This window comes from Lepidochelys kempii, chromosome 4 (genome assembly GCF_965140285.1).
Source record: "Lepidochelys kempii isolate rLepKem1 chromosome 4, rLepKem1.hap1, whole genome shotgun sequence".
In the NCBI taxonomy this organism is placed as follows: Eukaryota; Metazoa; Chordata; order Testudines; family Cheloniidae; genus Lepidochelys; species Lepidochelys kempii.
The window spans coordinates 39,569,102-39,588,247 of NC_136383.1; the positions used below are offsets into that span (position 1 = coordinate 39,569,102).

Below are 19,146 nucleotides of genomic sequence, written 5' to 3' on the forward strand. Positions count from 1 at the left end.
AGAAGCATCTCTCACCAACAGAAGTTGGTCCAATAAGAGATTATCTCACCCACCTTGTCTCTCTAATATCCTGGGACTGACACAGCTACAACTACACTGTATACAATGAACTGATAAACATTTAACTAATCAGTTACATTCTACAGAGCTGTATTTCTGGCTGTAAAAATATTCATTTCACAGAATAAACAAGTATTTTTCTGGCAAAAAAAAATCTTTGTCATTGGTATCTACTGTAGATATACTGTGCTTTGGGTATTTACAAAAACATATGAATAAACTAATTGATTAACTAGCAATAAAACTGAAGTGCCTGTTTCCGGTATTGAACTCACTCTGATTTATTTAAACAGAAGACACTATCAGTCAGACAGAAATTTTCTCTACAGGGCTGCTTGAGTAACAGCAACACATTTGCAGATGAGCTGTTTGGTGCTAATAAGACGCTTTCAAAAATATGATAAAGAAACAGAGTAACAATTGAAATCTGTTCTCTTTCAGAGCAGTGAAATAAAGGCAGGTTATGATATAATTTATTTGATCAATTCCAATACTGCAAGTACCAAGTAAATAACATTTTAAAAAAACACTAACAAAATAGCCCTTTAATGATAGAAATCCTGTTGTGGCTATAGCCTTCACTTTTGATTAAAATGCTATCTCAGTGATTGGTAAGAAGACTCATGCACATAGCTACATTAACGGAGTGAAATGCTGGCCCCATTGAAATCTTCACGGCCATTGACTTGCATGAGACCAGGATTTCACCCACTGTAATTTGTGTAAATATGTCATCTTTTTGGCACATGCTATTTCTGTAATTAAAAATACAGGGCCAACTTCTCAGCTGGTATGCGCTGACATAGCTCAATTGGAGGGTTTTTGTGTGTATTAATTTACACCTGCTGCGAATCTGGCCCACATATTTTGTCTTAAGACAATTTATGGTCAGTCCATTAATACATGCAGAATATGGTACAATGCATTCACATACAACATTGTCTGAAAGAGCTGGTTACACAGTTACCTTTTTTACTTCATACTTAATGGCTAGTTTGACACGACTCAGTGAAGCTCTGTGCCTCTGTGTTTCAACTGGCTCAGCATCCAAATCCCCGTTTAGAATGGCTTCTACCTCTTCAGAGTCTCGGCAGAGATCAAGGACACCAACCACGAAGTCCTTGCATTGCATAGACAGCTTGCGATAGTCATTCTGAAAAGGAAGAGTTAAAAAATAATAGCCCTTGACTCACAGGATGGGTATGCTTAGTAGTTGACAGTAAGGAAACACGGACAAATTAATGAAAGTTTAATAGTGTCATACTTATATTGCACTTTACATACTGTGAATCTTTAAGTATTTTACAAATTTATATAATACTATATTATATATTACAATCACTTCACTCTCTACTAAAAGGCAACAGACCACCTCTGAGGTGGCAACTGTTTAACAGTGCACTACAATACTACACAAAGGTTTAGGACCAGTGAAGAAGAATCCTGAATCAAAATGAAAGTGCTAAGGAACTGTCAATGGTAAAATGGAATTGCCTAAATTGGAGACCAGAACCCTGGACTTATTAACCTTACTTCTGCAAAAAATGCCAATGTATCTTTAAGTGCCAGATACATTCTACAGAGATTGCCATTTGGGCTGCAAGATCTAATTTCTGTTCCTCCATCATTGCTAAAGGTGCTGATAATCCTTGTTCTTACTTTTCTTTTTTTTTCTCTATTCCTCTCCCCCACCCATCCTTTCCCCAGCATTTGTTAGAATTCCAAATTGCCATAATTTGTAACAGTATCTTCTCCAGCACTCCCTAGATACCTTTCCCTTCCTTTCTTCTCCCTTCTCTCCTATGTACCTCCTGCATATGTCTGATACAAACCAGTCCCTTCACAAAACTATCTACCTTGTTAATACCCTGTCCTTTCCTCTCATTTGTTCATTTTCCTCCACTGTTTATCCCTCCACTACCATTACTGTCAATAATTGCTCTGTCTTTATTACCTTCCGCAAGTTTCTAAAATGTGTCACTATCTGCCCACCTTCTTAAAAGAACCTTCCCTTGATTCAGAGACTTTTTTTAAAGCTCCCTGTACTGGGAATTAACACTGTGTTATCTGAACTAGTTTTAAATGTAGTTTAACACAATTTAAACATGGTTTGCCTGGGCACTGTTGTTTAGAACAGTGCTCTAACCTTTTTACCTCAGCTGCCCATTGCCTCTATCCTCACGGCATAGATGGGGCCTCATAGTCCTAACTTCTCTTTTTCTCAAAAGCACTTGAAAAAGTAGCGTTTTCTCATCTCTCCAGTTTTGCACCACAATATCCTTGTCCATTTCCAGTCTGGGTTCAGTGCTGGTGATAGCATGGGAATCTCTCAATTGTATGTAGTTATATACTTCTCTCTTTCCGCTGTCTCTGGGACTCTCTTCATTCTCTGTGACCTCACTGCTTCCTTAGACACTGTGGGCTACTCTGTTCTCCTGGACTACACCCATTATTATGCAGGTGTGTCGAGATCCCACCTTTATACCTGTCAACTTATTATTTCTAGGGTGCTGCAGTGACAGCTTTTCTGTGCGTAAGCCCCTGTTCTATGCAGTGCACAGCACACTGCTGACTCTTCTACCCTTTTCTATTTACCTCCTCCCACTGAGTCATCTGTTAACTGTAGCTGCTACTTTCACACTGTTCATATGTGTCAACACCTTTAACAATTTCCATCTGTCCACACTCTTTGCTTGTCTTCAAAGGAAATTTGTGGCTGCATCTCAGTATTGTTGATCCAACCTCTGTACATAATCTTAGTGTGATGTCTAACCTTGAATCTTATTTCTGCAAACTTCTATGTCTGCATATCTGACTATGTTCACCTCTGTGACATTAGCCATGCATGCCTACATCTCAGTTCCACTTCTGTTGAAATCTTCATTCGTGCTTTCATCTCCTCACCTTGATTTCTCTAACACCTTCCTCAGTGGCCTCGCCAAGACCCAGCACTTGATTCGCTCATATACAGGTGCAGTTGGCCATCTTCCCACATGTACAAAGAAATATGATCCCATCAGTTGCATAAACAATCCTACTAGTCATCATTCATTTCAGGACCCAATTCAAGACTGTATTCCCTTTTCTTTTCAAACCCTCCATACATTTGCTCCAGCTAGTTTTTCCTATAGGCCACAAAAGTACTGATGTGAATTCTTTGTCTCCACATACTCTGACTATTCTCTATTCATCTAGCACTGGCATTCTCTCTTTCTTTTCACACACTCCATCTTCTCAACACTCTTCATGTGAGACCCTTCTCTCTGCAACTCCTGTCAGCTGGAAAATCCTTCCTATATCTGCAAACATATCTCTTCCTTTGCTTAAACTCCTCAATTTCTTACCCCTTCTGCTATTAGTTTTGTTAATTTTTTAACAGAATTAGCATTTTGTAATATGTTTTGGAAAATTGCTCTACACAGCAATGTTTAAAAAAAAAAAACAACCCCATTGTGACGAGGGATAGCTCAGTGGTTTGAGCATTGGCCTGCTAACCCCAGGGTTGTGAGCTCAATCCTTGAGGGGGGCCATTTAGGGATCTGGGGCAAAAATTGGGGATTGGCCCTGCTTTGAGCAGGAGGTTGGACTAGATGACCTCCTAAGGTCCCTTCCAGCCCTGATATTCTATGTTATACAGTATTTATATGTACTATTTTCTAATTTCCAAAAGCATTGCTTATCAGTAATTAAGAAATTGAAAGGTTTCCCTTAAATAATTAATTTGCTACTTAAAGACAGTTACTACCATTTTCACTACTACTAAATAGGCATTTATATAAATGGTGGAAAGGAAAGCATATTAATCACCATGTACAGAATAATTTGGAGTTAAAAGAACAGGCATAAGAAAGGAAATTAACACTTAACATTTTGTTAATAATATAAGGAATAGCAACCTGCATGGAATTTGGAGGGAGGACCACAGGCTGCAAGAGAGAAGAGTTTGGAGGAGGCACCAAGAAGCCAGTCACTGTGGATATGGCTTCAATTAGGGTTGTCAGGTGTCCAGTTTTCGACGGGAATGCCTGGTTGAAAAGGAACCCTGGTGGCTCTGGTCAGCACCACTGACTGGGCTGTTAAAAGTCCGGTTGTCAGGGCTAAAGCAGGCTCCCGGAAGCAGGAGCATGTCCCCCCTCTGGCTCCTAGTCATAGGGGCAGCCAGGGGGCTCCATGCGCTGCCCCCACCCTGCCCCTTGGTCCCACCCCAGAGCACCCTCCACCACCGCAAACCCCTCATCCCCAGCCCCACCCCAGAGCCTGCACCCTTAGCTGAAGCCCTCACTCCCATCCCCCTCAGCCAGCATGGAGCCCCCTCCCGCACCCTGAACCCCTCATTTCTGCCCCACCCTGGAACCCACACCCCCAGCCTAGAGCCCGTACCTTCTCCCACACCCCAATCCCCTGCCTCAGCCCGGAGCCCCTTCCCATACTTCAAACCCCTCGGCTCCATCCCCCAGCCTGGAGTCCCCTTCTGCACTCCAAACCCCTCATCCCTGGTCCTACCCCAGAGCCCTCACCCCAGTTGGAGCCCTCACCCCCTCCTGCACCCCAGCCCCCGAGCCAGCCCAGTGAAAATGAACGAGTGACTGAGGGTGAGGAGAGCAAGCGACAGAGGGAGCGGGGATGGAGTGAGCAGGAGCGTGGCCTCAGAGAAGGGGAAGGGCCTCAGAGAAGGGGAGGGGCTTTGGAAGAGGGACGGGGCAAAGGTGTCAGTTTTGTGCAAATAGAAATTGGCAACCTTAGCTTCAAAGCTAGCTTCAGCTGCAGTATCTCTATACATAGCTCTCTTAATAAAAAGGCGTTTTAGTTTTAGAAACATGGAATCCTCTCATGCTATTACCCAGCATGCCATACAGGAAACATAAGGCCACAAATTATGGCTCAGATCCTGCAACTGATAGTGTGTGGGAGGATGCACCTATATAAAACCTCATTGCCAGCAGTAATAGCATTATATTGATGGGAGAGGAATAACAGCCATCCTAAATTCTACTTTCTGGCACTTACAATTTTTTCAGAAAAATCAGTCCCTGCTCTGACATTAATTAGGCCTATTCTCTGCTCAGTGCTGATTTTTTTAAAGTTTAGTAAAATGTAGTTTGGCTTTTTTTTTTTAGTTAATCCAAATGACCTTTTTTATGCAGCAAGATCCAAATTTTGTCCTTGCATGAATACAATTTAATTTTGCTGTGAGAGAACTGACCAGGCTTTTTCGTACATTTTAAAATGCCTTCACTGATAGGTACATAGAGCTGAGGGGCGGCTGTGGGATTCATAAAATGAAGGAATTGCCTGAGAAGTAAAGGATTTCAAATCTGAAAATAATAATAGTGTACCACACACGCAGCTCACACAACTTCCGTTACCAACTAAGCATTCACTTGCTTTTCTTTTTTCTTAAAAGAACATGGACATTTAATGGAAAAAGCTATTAGTGAAAAGCTATTTTTGAAAAAGAAAAGAAAAAAGCTCGGAAATTAAAATTCAGTTTCATGCCACTGAAACCATCACTTAAGCTACATTATACATATACATATTTAGGCATCAATTTAACAATTTATGGAGTAATACAAAATACTGTGGGACTGATCTTCATTTACATTAAGGCTACATCACAGTGGTTATAAATTTATATTCACTCTAAGGTCCCTTTACATTGCCAGAGTGGTGCAAGGTGGCCTTAATGTAAGTGAGAATTAGGCCCTACCTATACAAAAGAGGGATGGGGTGTGATTGCTGTGTGAGCTAAGGTTTCCTGACTTTTGCACATTTAGTTTTTCAACAATTACATTGACTACTACTTCCTGTCATTGTACTTCTAAACATTCTTTTTGAGCAGATACATTGCTCAGAAAAGCTTTTTAAACATCAAATTTGGTGCAAATCCACTGCCAGAGCAAAATTCATATTCTATGAGTATCACAGAATATCAGGGTTGGAAGGGACCTCAGGAGATCATCTAGTCCAACCCCCTGCTCAAAGCAGGACCATGACTTAGTCACAGCAAGATCTTTCTCAGCATCACTATTTTCCTTTTAATCCCCTCTAAAGCTTCTAAAATGCGATTGAAGACGTAATCATGGCTGTTGTATCTTCCTGACAGGAGAGAATCTAATCAGCTGGTTTAAAAGATTAAAATTTGGTATGATAGCAATAACTTTAATGAAATGAATGTTTTTCAATGCTTGCCAACAGACCTGATTTGTCTGGGACAATCTGAAATTTCTGACTTCTATCCTGAACCTTGTTGTCTAACCCTACCAGTGAGAACTTGGAGCTGGGGAGGGGAGGAATTGCTGCAGTTCTTGTTCTGGCCTCTAGGAGTGCATGCTGCTGCTGGGCTGCAAGATGCTCGTGCTCTTGCTTTGTTTCTCCCTCTGCTGACATCCAGAGATGGCCAACTGCAGTTTCATCTGAGACCAACCTTGCTTAACCAGGATTAGGGAGAGAGGAAGAACTACGCAGAGGTAGAAGACAAGAGAACCCCACAGAAGGAAAGAAAAAGGGGGAACCGCAGGGAGTGGGCAGAGAGGGAAAGGACGAGGGAAGAGGAAAGGGGAAATCCCAAATAGGGGGAACTTGAAAAGGAAGAAAGAAGAAGGGAGAGAGAGAGAAGATAGACCCTCACACACGTGCTGAGAAGAGAAAGGCAAAATCCTACCACAGGAGCAAGAAGAAGTGGAAACCCACACTGGCAGCAATAAAGAGGATACACCAAAAGCAGCAGAGGAAGAGTGGAAAGGAAAATATTCGAAGGAGGAGTTGGAAGTAGGGAAGAGATAAAGAAGTCAAATATCCCTAGGAGCCTTCAGTTTTCTTTTCTATTTTCAGTATTTATATTTGGCCACCTCCGGGTCCTGTGACTTCCAAAAAAATCAGCTGTCATTGGTTCCTTTGAATTCTTATTCCATAAATTTAAGAAGAAATCAGTTTCATTAGCAGTGAAACAAACCCTACCTTTTATCCCCCATTAAAAATCTAATGTTCAAGACCGAGTGCACTAAACTGCCTGCAAACAAACTCCACTGTGTTCGTGCAAACCTTGATTTGCATGTGTACATCAGTATTTCCTTGTGCAAATCAGCAGTTATGCAGCTACACTGGGCTTTTCACATACACAACAGTGCACATTCAATTAAGCATGTCTGCTTTTGGAAATTTAGCCCAAAACATTTTTAAATCGCCCCTCATTAAATGTGTATCCAATGCTACCACGCTGTAGGGAACCACACCCAAAGCTGCTTACTGAGCTGCTGCTGCTACATGTAACCAGAAAGTGAAATGAAGAGAGTGCAAACAGGAAATGAGACAAGCTGCAATTTACCATAGGCTTTGAGAACAGTTCATGAATTTCTGTTGAAATGAATCCTGCTGTTGTCTAGGCATGAGAAGGGGTTGTGTCTATATTTTAAAAACAAATCTTGGAAGAATTATGGTCAGTGTTGTGTTATCAGTTGCTTTTGACTGAAGCTGAAAACTGAAATCCCTAGATATCCCCCATGATGATCCCAGAGGAGGGAGCACAAGAGGACTACAGGCCACACTCAATCATAGTGGATGGAGTGCGATGGCAGTACATAGCAAGAAGTCAGTATGCCATTCACCTTTAACCTCAGCTTCATGCCAGAAGAGGCTGAGGAAGACCCCTGTAGAAAAGGCAGCTCTGTTTAACAGTGTCACAACTTGGGCTTGCACCAAACAAACATGGGTAAACAACCTAGAATGGATTCAAGTGAGGTACAAAAAAGATCTGCTAACAGGCTGCTCTCTCAGTCCCAGCTCTAGCTCCAAGGCTGCCAGCATGGCATGTTGTGTAACCCTCAGGCTTTTGGCAGCCCTGCCTGCAGCCCTGACGGAATTTATTGCAACCCTCTCATGACTTTATTGCAAGTAATATGATTTGGGCCGCGGATGGAGCCAATCTGGTGACGGTGTGAAAAACTCCAGCCTTCATTTCTTCCCCATGTCCTCACCTCCTGAGGAAAAGCTGCTGCAGGAAGCAGGCAGAGAGAGAGAGATCCACCTTCCCACTGGAGCTGAGAGGAGGTGTGTTGTTTGGGGGCAGTGAGGGGGGAGATGGAGCAGCCAACACCAATCTCGCAGGAGGGGATGAGGAAGAAGAAAGCAGAAAGAGCCCAGCAACTCAGGGTGGCTCTGCTCCCTCCTCCCCACTTCCATCCTGTGAAAAAAGGGACAGTCTGCTCCCTCCTCCTCCCTGCTTCCATTTCTATCACATTCCCTGTAACTCCAGGCCTTGGAAGACGAAGAGGGGAGCAAAGAATCTTAGGAGCTGCCCATCCCCACAGGTGTGGGAACTGATAGAAGAGGGTCCTGTCCCTCCCAGGCCTGGAGTTGGCGAAGAACCCCTAGAGCTACAAGATGAGCAGATGTACCCAGAGGGGCAAAGGGCAGATGTGGGACTGGAGTAGGACAGAATTGATTTGGGGGCTGGGAATTTCATAATTAATTGGTGGCTGGGAATGGGCAGATGTGGGGCAGGGTGGATGAAGAACTAATTAATGAGAATGTTGGTTAGGAGAGAATCTGGAAGCTCTGTACCAGCTCAGTGCGCCAGTGAGAACTCTTGCAGCAGGGTCACCGCCCAATAAATCTGGGAGAGCTGGCAATGCTATAACTGCCCCACATCTGGGGGTGGGCAGGGGGAGCTCAAAAATTACAGATCAAAACACAATATATTCTTTTTAAAAACATCTCTTTTTGGGGGGGTCTGACTCATGATCACTGGACTTTTGGGACCAGCAGGACTGCCACCCCCAGCCATGCAGTGCAAGTTATCGAAATGGGGGCAGGGAGGAGGCAAGGCCACAGTCGTATACCCTCAGTGTTCTCTGAGCAGCAGGCCAGGCAGGCAGGGGAATATGGGCTGGTATGAGATGGACATGTGGGGGACCGTGGTGGGGTGCGGGCTGGGGGTTCAGAGTAGGGGTAGGATTACCACCAGTCCAGGTTTTACTCGAACAGTCCGGTTTTTGCCTTCTCCATCCGGGTGCCATTTGGGGTTGCCAGGTGCCCAGTTTTCAACAGGAAAGTCCGGTCGAAAAAGGGGCTAGGCAACCCTAAACGGCACCTGAACCAAAAGTCCGGTTAGAGCAGGATGGAGGGAGGTGCTGCATCATTAATCCATGCAGCCTCTGCTCAGCTGGGGCCACCTCCTACCTGCAGCCAGGCTCCTTGAGATGATCCAGTGAGTGATGAGGGTGGGACCTTCGGGGGGAAGAGGCAGAGAAGGGGCTGGGCCTGTGGGGAAGTGGTGGAGCAGGGGCAGGACCTCAGGGGTCTGGTTACCAGCAATTTGAAAGGTGGTCCCGGTCCCACTGTGATTGAGCTTAGCAGTTCCAGAAGCGGTGTTGCAGGGGGTGATGGTCTCTGGCCCCAGTGGGGGTGGAGGAAGCTGGGGAAAGGTTGCGGGGAGGGGGGCACGGATGGGGAATGGGTTCTTGCCGCAAACTTCTAAGGGAGTAGGAAAGGGGCAACACTCTGACGTTTTGCCTGGGGCAGCAGACTGACTTGAGTGGCCTTTGACCTGAAACATAATCTCTCCAGTACTCCTCATGGGGTCATTTGAACACATATCACCCACTTCACACAGCAGTGGTATAATTTCCACCATCTGGCCTTTCAAATGCATCCAAACTCTGAACGTTTGGGGTTTCCCTGTCACCGGGTTTATATTGTATAGAATTCTGCTCTGCAGATGTTGGGGTTTGCTTCTGTATGCTTTTGCATGACTGCATCTTCATGACAATGTTTGTTTGTTACACACACCTATGTCTTATCTTAATTTAGTTCTTTGTGGCAGAAACTGTCGTTTACCTACATATTTGTATAGCATCTAACACAAGGGGGCCCGGGTCTAACAGGGGTCTGAGCATTAGTGTAATCATAATTAATGTAACACACAGTAAAACACATGCATGTAGGATTTACTGCTGTGTTGGTCCAGTAGAAGAGTGATTTTTAAGAAGAGCCAGAAAAATGCATTAACTTTGTGGTTCTGATCATTGAAATATTATTTAAAAAGACATGAGTCATCAGCATGTACACACATAACTCTGGAAGACAGGATCCTGGCTTATTTGGAAAATAGCCCATGGTAAAAAAAAAATACTAAATTGGTGTCAACTATTGTTTTCCCATCACTAATGATTGGCATGTGAAGCAGGTAACTATGGTTCATAGTGTGGGACAACAGTTTCTGTTTTAGAGGGATAGTCCCTATTTGGCAAAAAAATCTCTCTCATTTTTCAGTTCTGTCTCTGCAAAATCCTTTCCCGGAGAAATATATTTCAGTGGAAATAAAGAGATAATTTGATCTACCTCAGTATAATTTGGACAGGTGCTGTGGGAAATTTAGAATAGACAGTATGTTATTTCTGTAACGGCAGCTCCTTTCTCCATTTAAGGAAGATGAGAAGTTCAGGATGATGGAGAAAGACTAAAAGAGGCTCTAGGATGTGTAGACTATAAGGAATCTTATGGCAGGAACCTATAGGATGTGTAGGCTAAAAGGAACCTATAAGGAACCCAGAGGTCTTGCAGCCCTTACTGTAGAGTTTTACCTGAATTAGTGCCACAGTGGTTGGAGTAAGGGCCGCAGAGCCCATATGAATTTTGTGCAGAATCAAGCCCCTAATCATAAAATATTTGCTTTGGCATTATACTCTGTCAGCGGTGCAGGCCATTCCTGGAGAGCAAACTCATATTCTCTTCAGGTTATCTCATAACCACATGCAGGTTTTTCTCAGCACTAAAGCTTTCCTTCTGACTAGTTCTGCCTTGCTTCTGTTATCTAACAATATTTGGGATTACTCCTGTCCAGAAGAATACATTTGTTCTTTGTCCAAATGAAACTTCATTCTGTTCATTCCAACCCATTTTTCCCCACTCACTCTAGATCCACTTGTTTTTCTTCTCAGTCCTCCATTGTGTTTGTAATAAATTACAGCTGGCTGTGATCTGCAAAGATTAATGAGTCTTTTCCCCTCCTTCACATCATGTATGAAGATGTTAATTAAACAAAGCGGTACTCAACATTGACCCTGCAGGACCCCATTAAAAAATTTTCTGCAACTAGATACATCATTTATATAACCACTCTCTGTTTACAATCTATCATTCCCTGATCCAGGCTTTTTTTAATGCGGTGTAGCCTCAACCATACAGCTGATTTTTGTGCGTGTACATTCTGAGGTGTTACAGGGAACTGCACATCATGAAGAGGCAGCATTGGGTAATATTTATCATTGTCTAATCATGAATTACCTAATGGAGATGCTGAGATTTTCAAAATAATTAGTGTACAATGAAACTAAAATAATACAAGTCAAAACGAGAATAAAAGAGACTGCATATGTAAACAGACAAATACATTTCTGGGCAGACAAATACACTCCTGAAAAAATGAATGAAAAAATTGACTGTCCAATGGTAAAACAACAATCACATGTCATCTTCATAATTTGTAGAAAACATCATTTAAAATGTGTGTGAATAAAAAATGGAAACAAAGTCATTATTGTGTAAAAGAAAAGTGTAATTTTGCTGCTTGATGCTCAGATTATATTACCCTTAGAGAGTACACTTCAGCAAAAACAGCTATTATTTGTTACAGTGAATAAAATTGTTTCCCATCCATTGTAGGATTAGTAATGCTCACACTGGCACTTCTTCTGTAGCTCTTGACACATATTAAGTGTAAAAGCAATTTTGTTTCAAGCAAAATTGCTTTTTAATGGTTTACTCAATGAGCATTCAAAATATCGAGAACCAAAAGGAACAATATAAATAAAACAACTGTAACTCAAAAGGTAAAATACAGGAAATAATGTCAAGCATCTGATGAAGTTACAAGTAAAGTCAACATTAAAAAAAAAAGGCAAACAAAAAAGAACCCTTACCTTGAATTCTTTTTCAATGTTGGCCAACTTGGCAAGCTCATTACTGAGTTCTAGAGCTGTGAGAACTGGGTCTTCACTAGAAAGGGACAGGTAAGCAGGACTAGCCAGGCCTTTGTAGGCATTTATCCTCGACCTGGAGTGACTAAAAGAATCGTGCTTTTGCTTTTCAGTGCAGTCATTGCATTTGCAGAAATAGTCGTGAGGTCTTTCTATCCTCGCTCCTTTCATTAACAACATGTGCACAACCTCGTATTTTTGGCAATGGGCAGCTAAAATGATGGGGGTGATATCTGGAGAGAAGCGGGTGCCATCTTCGTCATAGGAATAAAAATCATCATCCTCGAGCTCCTGCTCGCAGGGGCTCAGAGTCAGTCGCTTATTTGCTGCAAAACCGGGATGATTCAAAATTGCTTCCACTATCCGGATGTACCCCTTGCTGATTGCGAGCAGCAGTGCATCTCCAATTCGCGCCAAGTTCTCCTTCTTCAACAGAAGTTCTGTCACTTCCAAATGCTCATTCCCTACAGCCAGCTGCAAGGCGTTTTGGCCCATATAATCAACACAGTTGACATTTAGAGTTTTTGACTCCTCCAGCATTTTGCGCACCACGGGAATGTTCCCATACTCTGCTGCATCCAGAAAACGCTCTTCTTCAGCAGTGAGGCTTGTGCCCCTGTTGTTGAACATGAATGCTGGGCCTCTAATAGCTTGCCTTCTTCCCTTTTCCCTCATCATAGTCATACGTCTCAGAGATGGGCTTCCTTCAATGGACCTAATAAGCAGAAAAGATAAAATAATTGTAGACTATTATAGCAGTTATTTCCTTCCCCAGCTATAAACACTGATGACTTTCTCCTTTGTCTTGTGTCATTTGCCCAGCTGTCTGCCTGTGTCTCCCTCTGTCCTGGCCCTTCACCCTTTACCCTTGCACAGAAAAGGCTTCTTGGTAGAGGAGGGGTCACAGACCCCTATATTGTCTCTTGCTCACAACTGAAAGGTGTTCACAGACTCATTTCCTGTAGGCCCATTTCTCCTCAAGGACCATAGTAAAATATTTTTATGTGCAACATCATTTCCTTTCAAAAATATCTTCTAAGCACATTCAATAGGTACACATAGGAAACATCAAGTCCTGTATCCTCCCCACAACAGTGGCACAGACCTGATAGATTAGATGAAGGCAAAATACAAACAAACCATATGGTACCTTGCACTACATGCAATGCTGTAAGTGTGGAAAACTTTCCTTCCTGACCCTAGCTGGTGATCTCTGCACATAGACTGGACAACACCAATTACACATTTTTTAGCATGCACCACTACCAGTGTTTGGCCAACTTTTAAAAACTGTACTCAGCCCTTACTAACTTCAATCTGAGTTCTGCCTGAGGAAAGACTAAGTAAAAAGAGAGTGAGGACTTTATTATTTGGCCCATTGTGGCTGGTCACAAGGTTATCTCCAATGATGCCATTTGACTGTATGACAGCTATTAATGAAGTAGATATCTATTAACAGAAAATAACTTCCCCCACTGTAAGCCATGTTTTTATTTTAGGTGTGGCTGGCAGCACCATCTGCTATTAAGGTATTAATGCTTCCCATTGTAAAACCTTGTTTTTCAGTTGTTTATAATTCTGCCAATCTTTAACCATTTGGGCTTAAATTTTCCATGCTGGGTGTCTGCCTCAAGCTGAATTATTTTGGAAAGTTTAAGAAAATGGTTCAGCTATTTCTAGACATAAGATTAGGGGGAAATACAGTGTTTTGCCCATGTTAATGAATTGGTGGTAAGAATTATTTTTAGAAGCTGCTGTAGGAGTCTCCATGCCTTGGAGCAGGCACTTGAAATTTGTAAAGGGGTGGCCTTAGTGTCAGGGATGTGCCTTTTGCATTTCCTGTGAAAAGTCACCCACATTTAGCTAAGTTATGACTAGCCTTGTCAGAATTCAATTTTTAATTTATAATTTCAACAGATCATATCAATGTTTATTTGAAGCATTTTTTATTTTTATCAATTTAAATTTTCACAGTCCGGGGAAATTATGTGTATGTGGGGGGGGTCAAACCATAATTATTTAATGACAATTGACACTGAGATGCAAAAAGTTAAAGCTTTATAACTGTTAAAACACAAATTGTCAAAATACACAAAGTAAATATCCTTAAATCAAACGTTAAAAAATTCTTAAGCCACATTTTTCTTAATTTGCTTATCTGCAATTTTTGATTATTGCCTATGGAAGTTTTTTTTCCATCAGTTTGTGTGTGTACAGCGAAAGTGACATTTACTGATAAAAATGTAACTGTGCCAAACCTAGTTATAAGCTTTTAAAAAATAGCTCACACAAGCTCAGTAGAGACATGTTAGCAGCTAAATTCTTGCTAGTCCGTTTAATTCTCTTAAGATCCTATCTGTACTGAGCAGGCTCAGGCCCAGAGATGCAGGGGCTAAGTGGGACTTTCCCTGAAATTTCTGTTCTTGGCTGCTGCAAATCCAAATGGGGTTGGGCATAGGAACTGAGAGCACAGAGACTGTCTTTCCTGTGCTCAGTGCTCTCTCTCTTCGTGCCCAGGCAGCCTCGAGGACGAAGCTGCCTGACTCAAATGCCTATGGGACAAGAGCTGGACCTACAGGGCTGGAGGGAGTAGATTGGGACAAGAAGCCTGGAACTGGGAGCTGCTATGGGAGAGAGGCAGAGAAACTGGGCTGAGCAAAGAGACCCATTCTGGGAACCATTGTGGGGAGCAGTGATGATGACTGGAAGCCAGTGCAGAGGAAGACAGATTGGGGAAAAACTGGGACTGGCTGGGCAAGGAGACTGGGATGAGGAGCCTGGTGGGCAGCAAATAAACTGAGATTAGATGAGTAACCAGGCTGGGTGTGGGGATGGGAACTAGCTGGCAAGGAGAGGAGTGGCAAGGCAAGAAGTCATATTGGATGAGAAACCTGGGGGAAGAGGACTGGAACTAGGATAGGCTGGGCAAGGAGCTTGGAGCATATTCTTGGATGAGGAGTCCAGGTAGGGAGAGTGGGAGCCAGAAATGGGTGAAAGGTGAGAAAGATGGCATTATAGCATCTTTAATTATATTGTCATATACTATTTTCCCCCAAGACCTCTGGTTTGTTCAGTGCACAGAATGGACAACCTCCAAGGATCAATGAGGTCTGTGTAGTGCGGGAAGCTGTTGTTTTTTTTTTGCAGAAATTGGAAGGTGACTGAGTCAGGGGATGACTGGAAGCAAATGTGGGGGGGGTCTCGTGGTTAAGGTAGTTGAATGCTGCCCGGAAAACTGGATTCTATCCCTGCCTCTGCCACTGAGTTCCTATCTGATGCTGGGCAAGACACTTAATGCCAAATTTTTCACAAGTGGTCACTAGCTGTACGTTCTTTTTCTGGTGCCTGACTTGAAACCATGAAGTCTGATGTACAGAATGCTAAATATGAAGAATGCTTTGAACAGTTGAAGTGCAAGATATACTAAATACTGTGAAAAGTCATATTCAAGGTGGCTCAGTTTGGGCACCTAAACTTAGTGGATATTTTTGACCTTAATCTCCTTCTGCCGCTGTTCCCCACCTTTAAAATGGGGACAATATCCCCTCACTGCCCAATGGTGTTGTGAAAATAAAGTAATTAATGTTTGTGAAACACCTGCATACTATAGTGATAAGTGCCAGAGAAAAGCCCATGAGGAAATTAATTCCATCTTCAGAGCAGAATAGTGTATAGTAAATAAGGCCTTGGGCCATATATTGAACAACAAGTAGTAAATAAAACATTAAATAGCTGTTTATTAAGTACAGTCCATTTTATGCACCGAATGAGTCAGGAGTCCTATGGAAAAAAATAGTATGTGATGATGTAATTAAAGACTGCATCACCATGCACATGGGGCTGAATTAAGGTTAAACAGACAACCTTAATTTGGGCATTTCCTAACATCTGAGTGCTGACAATGCAACCTTCTTAATAGTGTTCTCTGATGACTGGATTGTACTACCATGGTACAGAGAACTCGCATTGACTTCAGTGGGAATTCACTACAAGATGCAGTCATTTTGGACCCAAAGATTTTTATTCTGCATAAAAAATTCCATTCATGATGTAGGAGGGATGCTGCTGTTGCAGCTGTCTGCATCAGCCCATAATATATTGAGCATAACAAACTCTTTATAACTTTGTGAAAGCTACAAGCATCCTGAAAGCACACTGGTACAGCCCTTGGATATTTTACCTAACACAAATGTGCTGTTTCATTGCAACCATTCTGGATGGTGATATTACAATATTAATTACCAATGGCAGGCCTCTTCAGTGATAAAATAATTTTATCTTATTTAAATGTTCAAGCATGATCACTATTATATAGCAGCAGTGACTTGTGTGGCACTACCATGTAGTCTAGGCAAAAAGAGATATCTAGTTTTTGAAACATGTCAAACGGCTATGCCAAAGAACACACATCCATTATCCTTTGCTCCTGAACCTCTATACTTTGTCTACAAAAAAGAAAAGCTGCATTACAAAGAGGATTTGTGACTTTGTGTTAAGCTCAGAACTGATTTAGGCATATTTTACATGTGAAAGCATTTTGAGAGAGGTTTGACTGTGGAGTATAGGTGATGAACAGCCAGTATGATATCACCCTCTTGCCCTTAAATCACAAATAAAAATTAGAATATAGTAAATATAAAAAGGCTATTTAAACAAGATCATAATGAATATTTGACATGCTGCTTGGTTTCTACCCATCTTTCCATTCCAAAGATGTAATGGTACCTATGGGGAGGATCACTCTCATATATTGTAATATTTTTATTATAATTTTATTAAACAGCAAATAAAGACAGAATAAATTATCTTATGATTAATCCTTAATCTAAAGAGGTTCTAAGAATTTGCTTTGCAACCCACCTATCTTTTATGAAATAAGTGTTTAACATACTATTCATTTCTCAAATATTCAGTACCATTTTTTCAATACATTTTTATTTCCCATTCTATAAATCATTCTTTCAGAACCCACTGCTAGAGTAAAGAGACTCAATTGGTTTCTTTGGAGGAGATACATCCTTCCAAAGGCACAATGTGGAGTATGTTTTGCCAATAAGAAAGATGTACTCAGCAATGTATTTTATGATAAAACGATATGACATGCATGAGATGTCTTTTCCAAATACATAAAATGAAAGTTGCTGGTATTTTACTAACTAAAGCATTGACAGACCTTCCGAAAAAAACCAAGAGCTAGCGATTTTGTATGGTACCACATTGCCAGAATATATAGCTAAATGGCTAGATCCAGGCAAATCTCTCATCAAATTTAGAGAACTTCCTGAAGTCAGTTGAAATTGTCAAAATAAGAAGTGGAGGATCAGATAGTCTGCTATTTCCTTTTCTAATCTCTACTTCTCAAATTTAATGATCACTTTTTAAAAGGAATCCCAAGGAATTTATGAAATATTTTGAATAATTGAAGTTTTAGCTTTGCATTTGTGATTGCACTATAATTATCCTACATTTAGTACTGGCAATCCAAAGCATTCAAAAATCAAGTTAGCCCTTCCCAAAATCGTGAGACTGACTTTAAAAAAGTCACAAGATTTAATATAGTTTTGGTTCTTTTTATTTGCCTTCTGTTTTGTCAGCCTTTAGGGTTCACATGTTCAAGCTTTTCTTTGTAACCATGAAGGATAAAAACAATTACAAAAATAAACTGAGATTCTCCTGACTCCAATGCATTCTTAGACAGACGTAATGTTAGTTTATAGGTAAATTCTACTCCCAATGCATGGCCTGAATAATCTAGCTGTTCAATGGGGAGACTCAGAATCAGGAAGGTGAAGGCACAGTCCTACTCCCACCTGCAAACCAAGGACAGTAGCTGAGCTGCTCTTCAGATCCTGGTGCCGGGTAGCAACAAGTATGCACCCAAGGTTCCAGGAAGGTTGTACAGCCTGTGCCCAGGTCCTTGCCACTGAAGCTTCACTGCTATTTTTAGCTGTGCTAGCTAGATTAAAGGTAGCTCGGATATGCCTACCCAAGCTCCAATCGCGCCTCCAACTGCAGTTTAGACAAACCCTAGGTGTACAGCTTTTTGTTTCAAGGAACTTAAAAGCTTCACTAGCAAACAGGATGAACAAGTGTAACCTAGGGCAGAATTTGACTCAGAGCATCCCCTTGACAGTACATCTCCTTTTTCCCTTTTGTGCCACCCACTCCCACCGTAGTATGGGCATGCTTTACAGCGACCGAGAAAACACGCAATGAAGTCACTTAATCCTAATGAGATACAGCAGGAACTTTCAGAAGCAATAATGATATGTTTCTGGTAAATCTGTGATTCATTTACATACAATGAAGTTTCAAAAAATAAGCAAATGAAAACTATCCTACTTCATAAACACATTTTTGTCCACAAAATTCATCATCTTTGATACACATAAGTAAAAAAGAGACATTAAATCCCTCTTTTCTCTAGAAAAAGATGCTTAAGAAGTCTCTTCGTCTTATGATTTGCCTGCACAACACTATCACATTAGAGGGTGCTGCTTCGTTGCCTGAACACTCAAGTCTGCTCCTGAAGCTAAATTTTCCCCTTAGATGGACATATTGTTACTCTATGCACTAAGCTAGAAACATCATACTTAGCAGTGACAAGCTGGGAATTTGGCTGTTGGTTCCTCTACTTTTCAAAAGTAATATGATAAGCTGCTGCCCTCCGCCACACCAACCATATCTTTTAATCTTCAAACCTGCCCAAGTGTGACTGACAAGTGAAATGTGTGACAAATGACTGAAACGTGGGACACCTGTGCTTTACTGTTCACTGTGTCATCACTGACAAATAATGTTTAACTATAAAACTTGTTTCTGATTTAGTTTACACAGTGAAAACACAAAATTAACCAGTTATAAAAAAGAAAACTGGAGAAACAGAAATTGCATTTGCAGCCATAAGGATCCCTCATAGAGGTTGACAGCAGGGACTTTAGATCCCCAGTACCAACTTCTGTAATTTGAGATTTAAAAAAGAGCTGCTGTCTTCTTTGGACCAGCCAGTAAGGGGAGAAGTGAAAAGTGTATACAGTAGAACCTCAGAGTTACGAACACCAGAGTTATGAACTGACCAGTCAACCACATGCCTCATTTGGAACCAGAAGTA

At 41.7% G+C, this 19,146-nt stretch overlaps 1 protein-coding gene across 3 annotated transcripts in view; it reads right to left on the reverse strand.

Annotated features, from left to right (window-relative positions):
• Positions 1–19,146, reverse strand: part of TRPC3 (transient receptor potential cation channel subfamily C member 3) — a 63,888-nt gene that overhangs the window by 38,240 nt on the left and 6,502 nt on the right. For all 3 annotated transcript variants that reach the window (XM_073341037.2, XM_073341036.2, XM_073341039.2), the window contains 2 exons: positions 11,979–12,750; positions 1,028–1,213 (listed from right to left, as the gene is read on the reverse strand). In XM_073341037.2, coding sequence (XP_073197138.1) covers positions 1,028–1,213; positions 11,979–12,750 — 958 coding nt within the window. The remainder of the gene's footprint in view (positions 1–1,027; positions 1,214–11,978; positions 12,751–19,146) is intronic.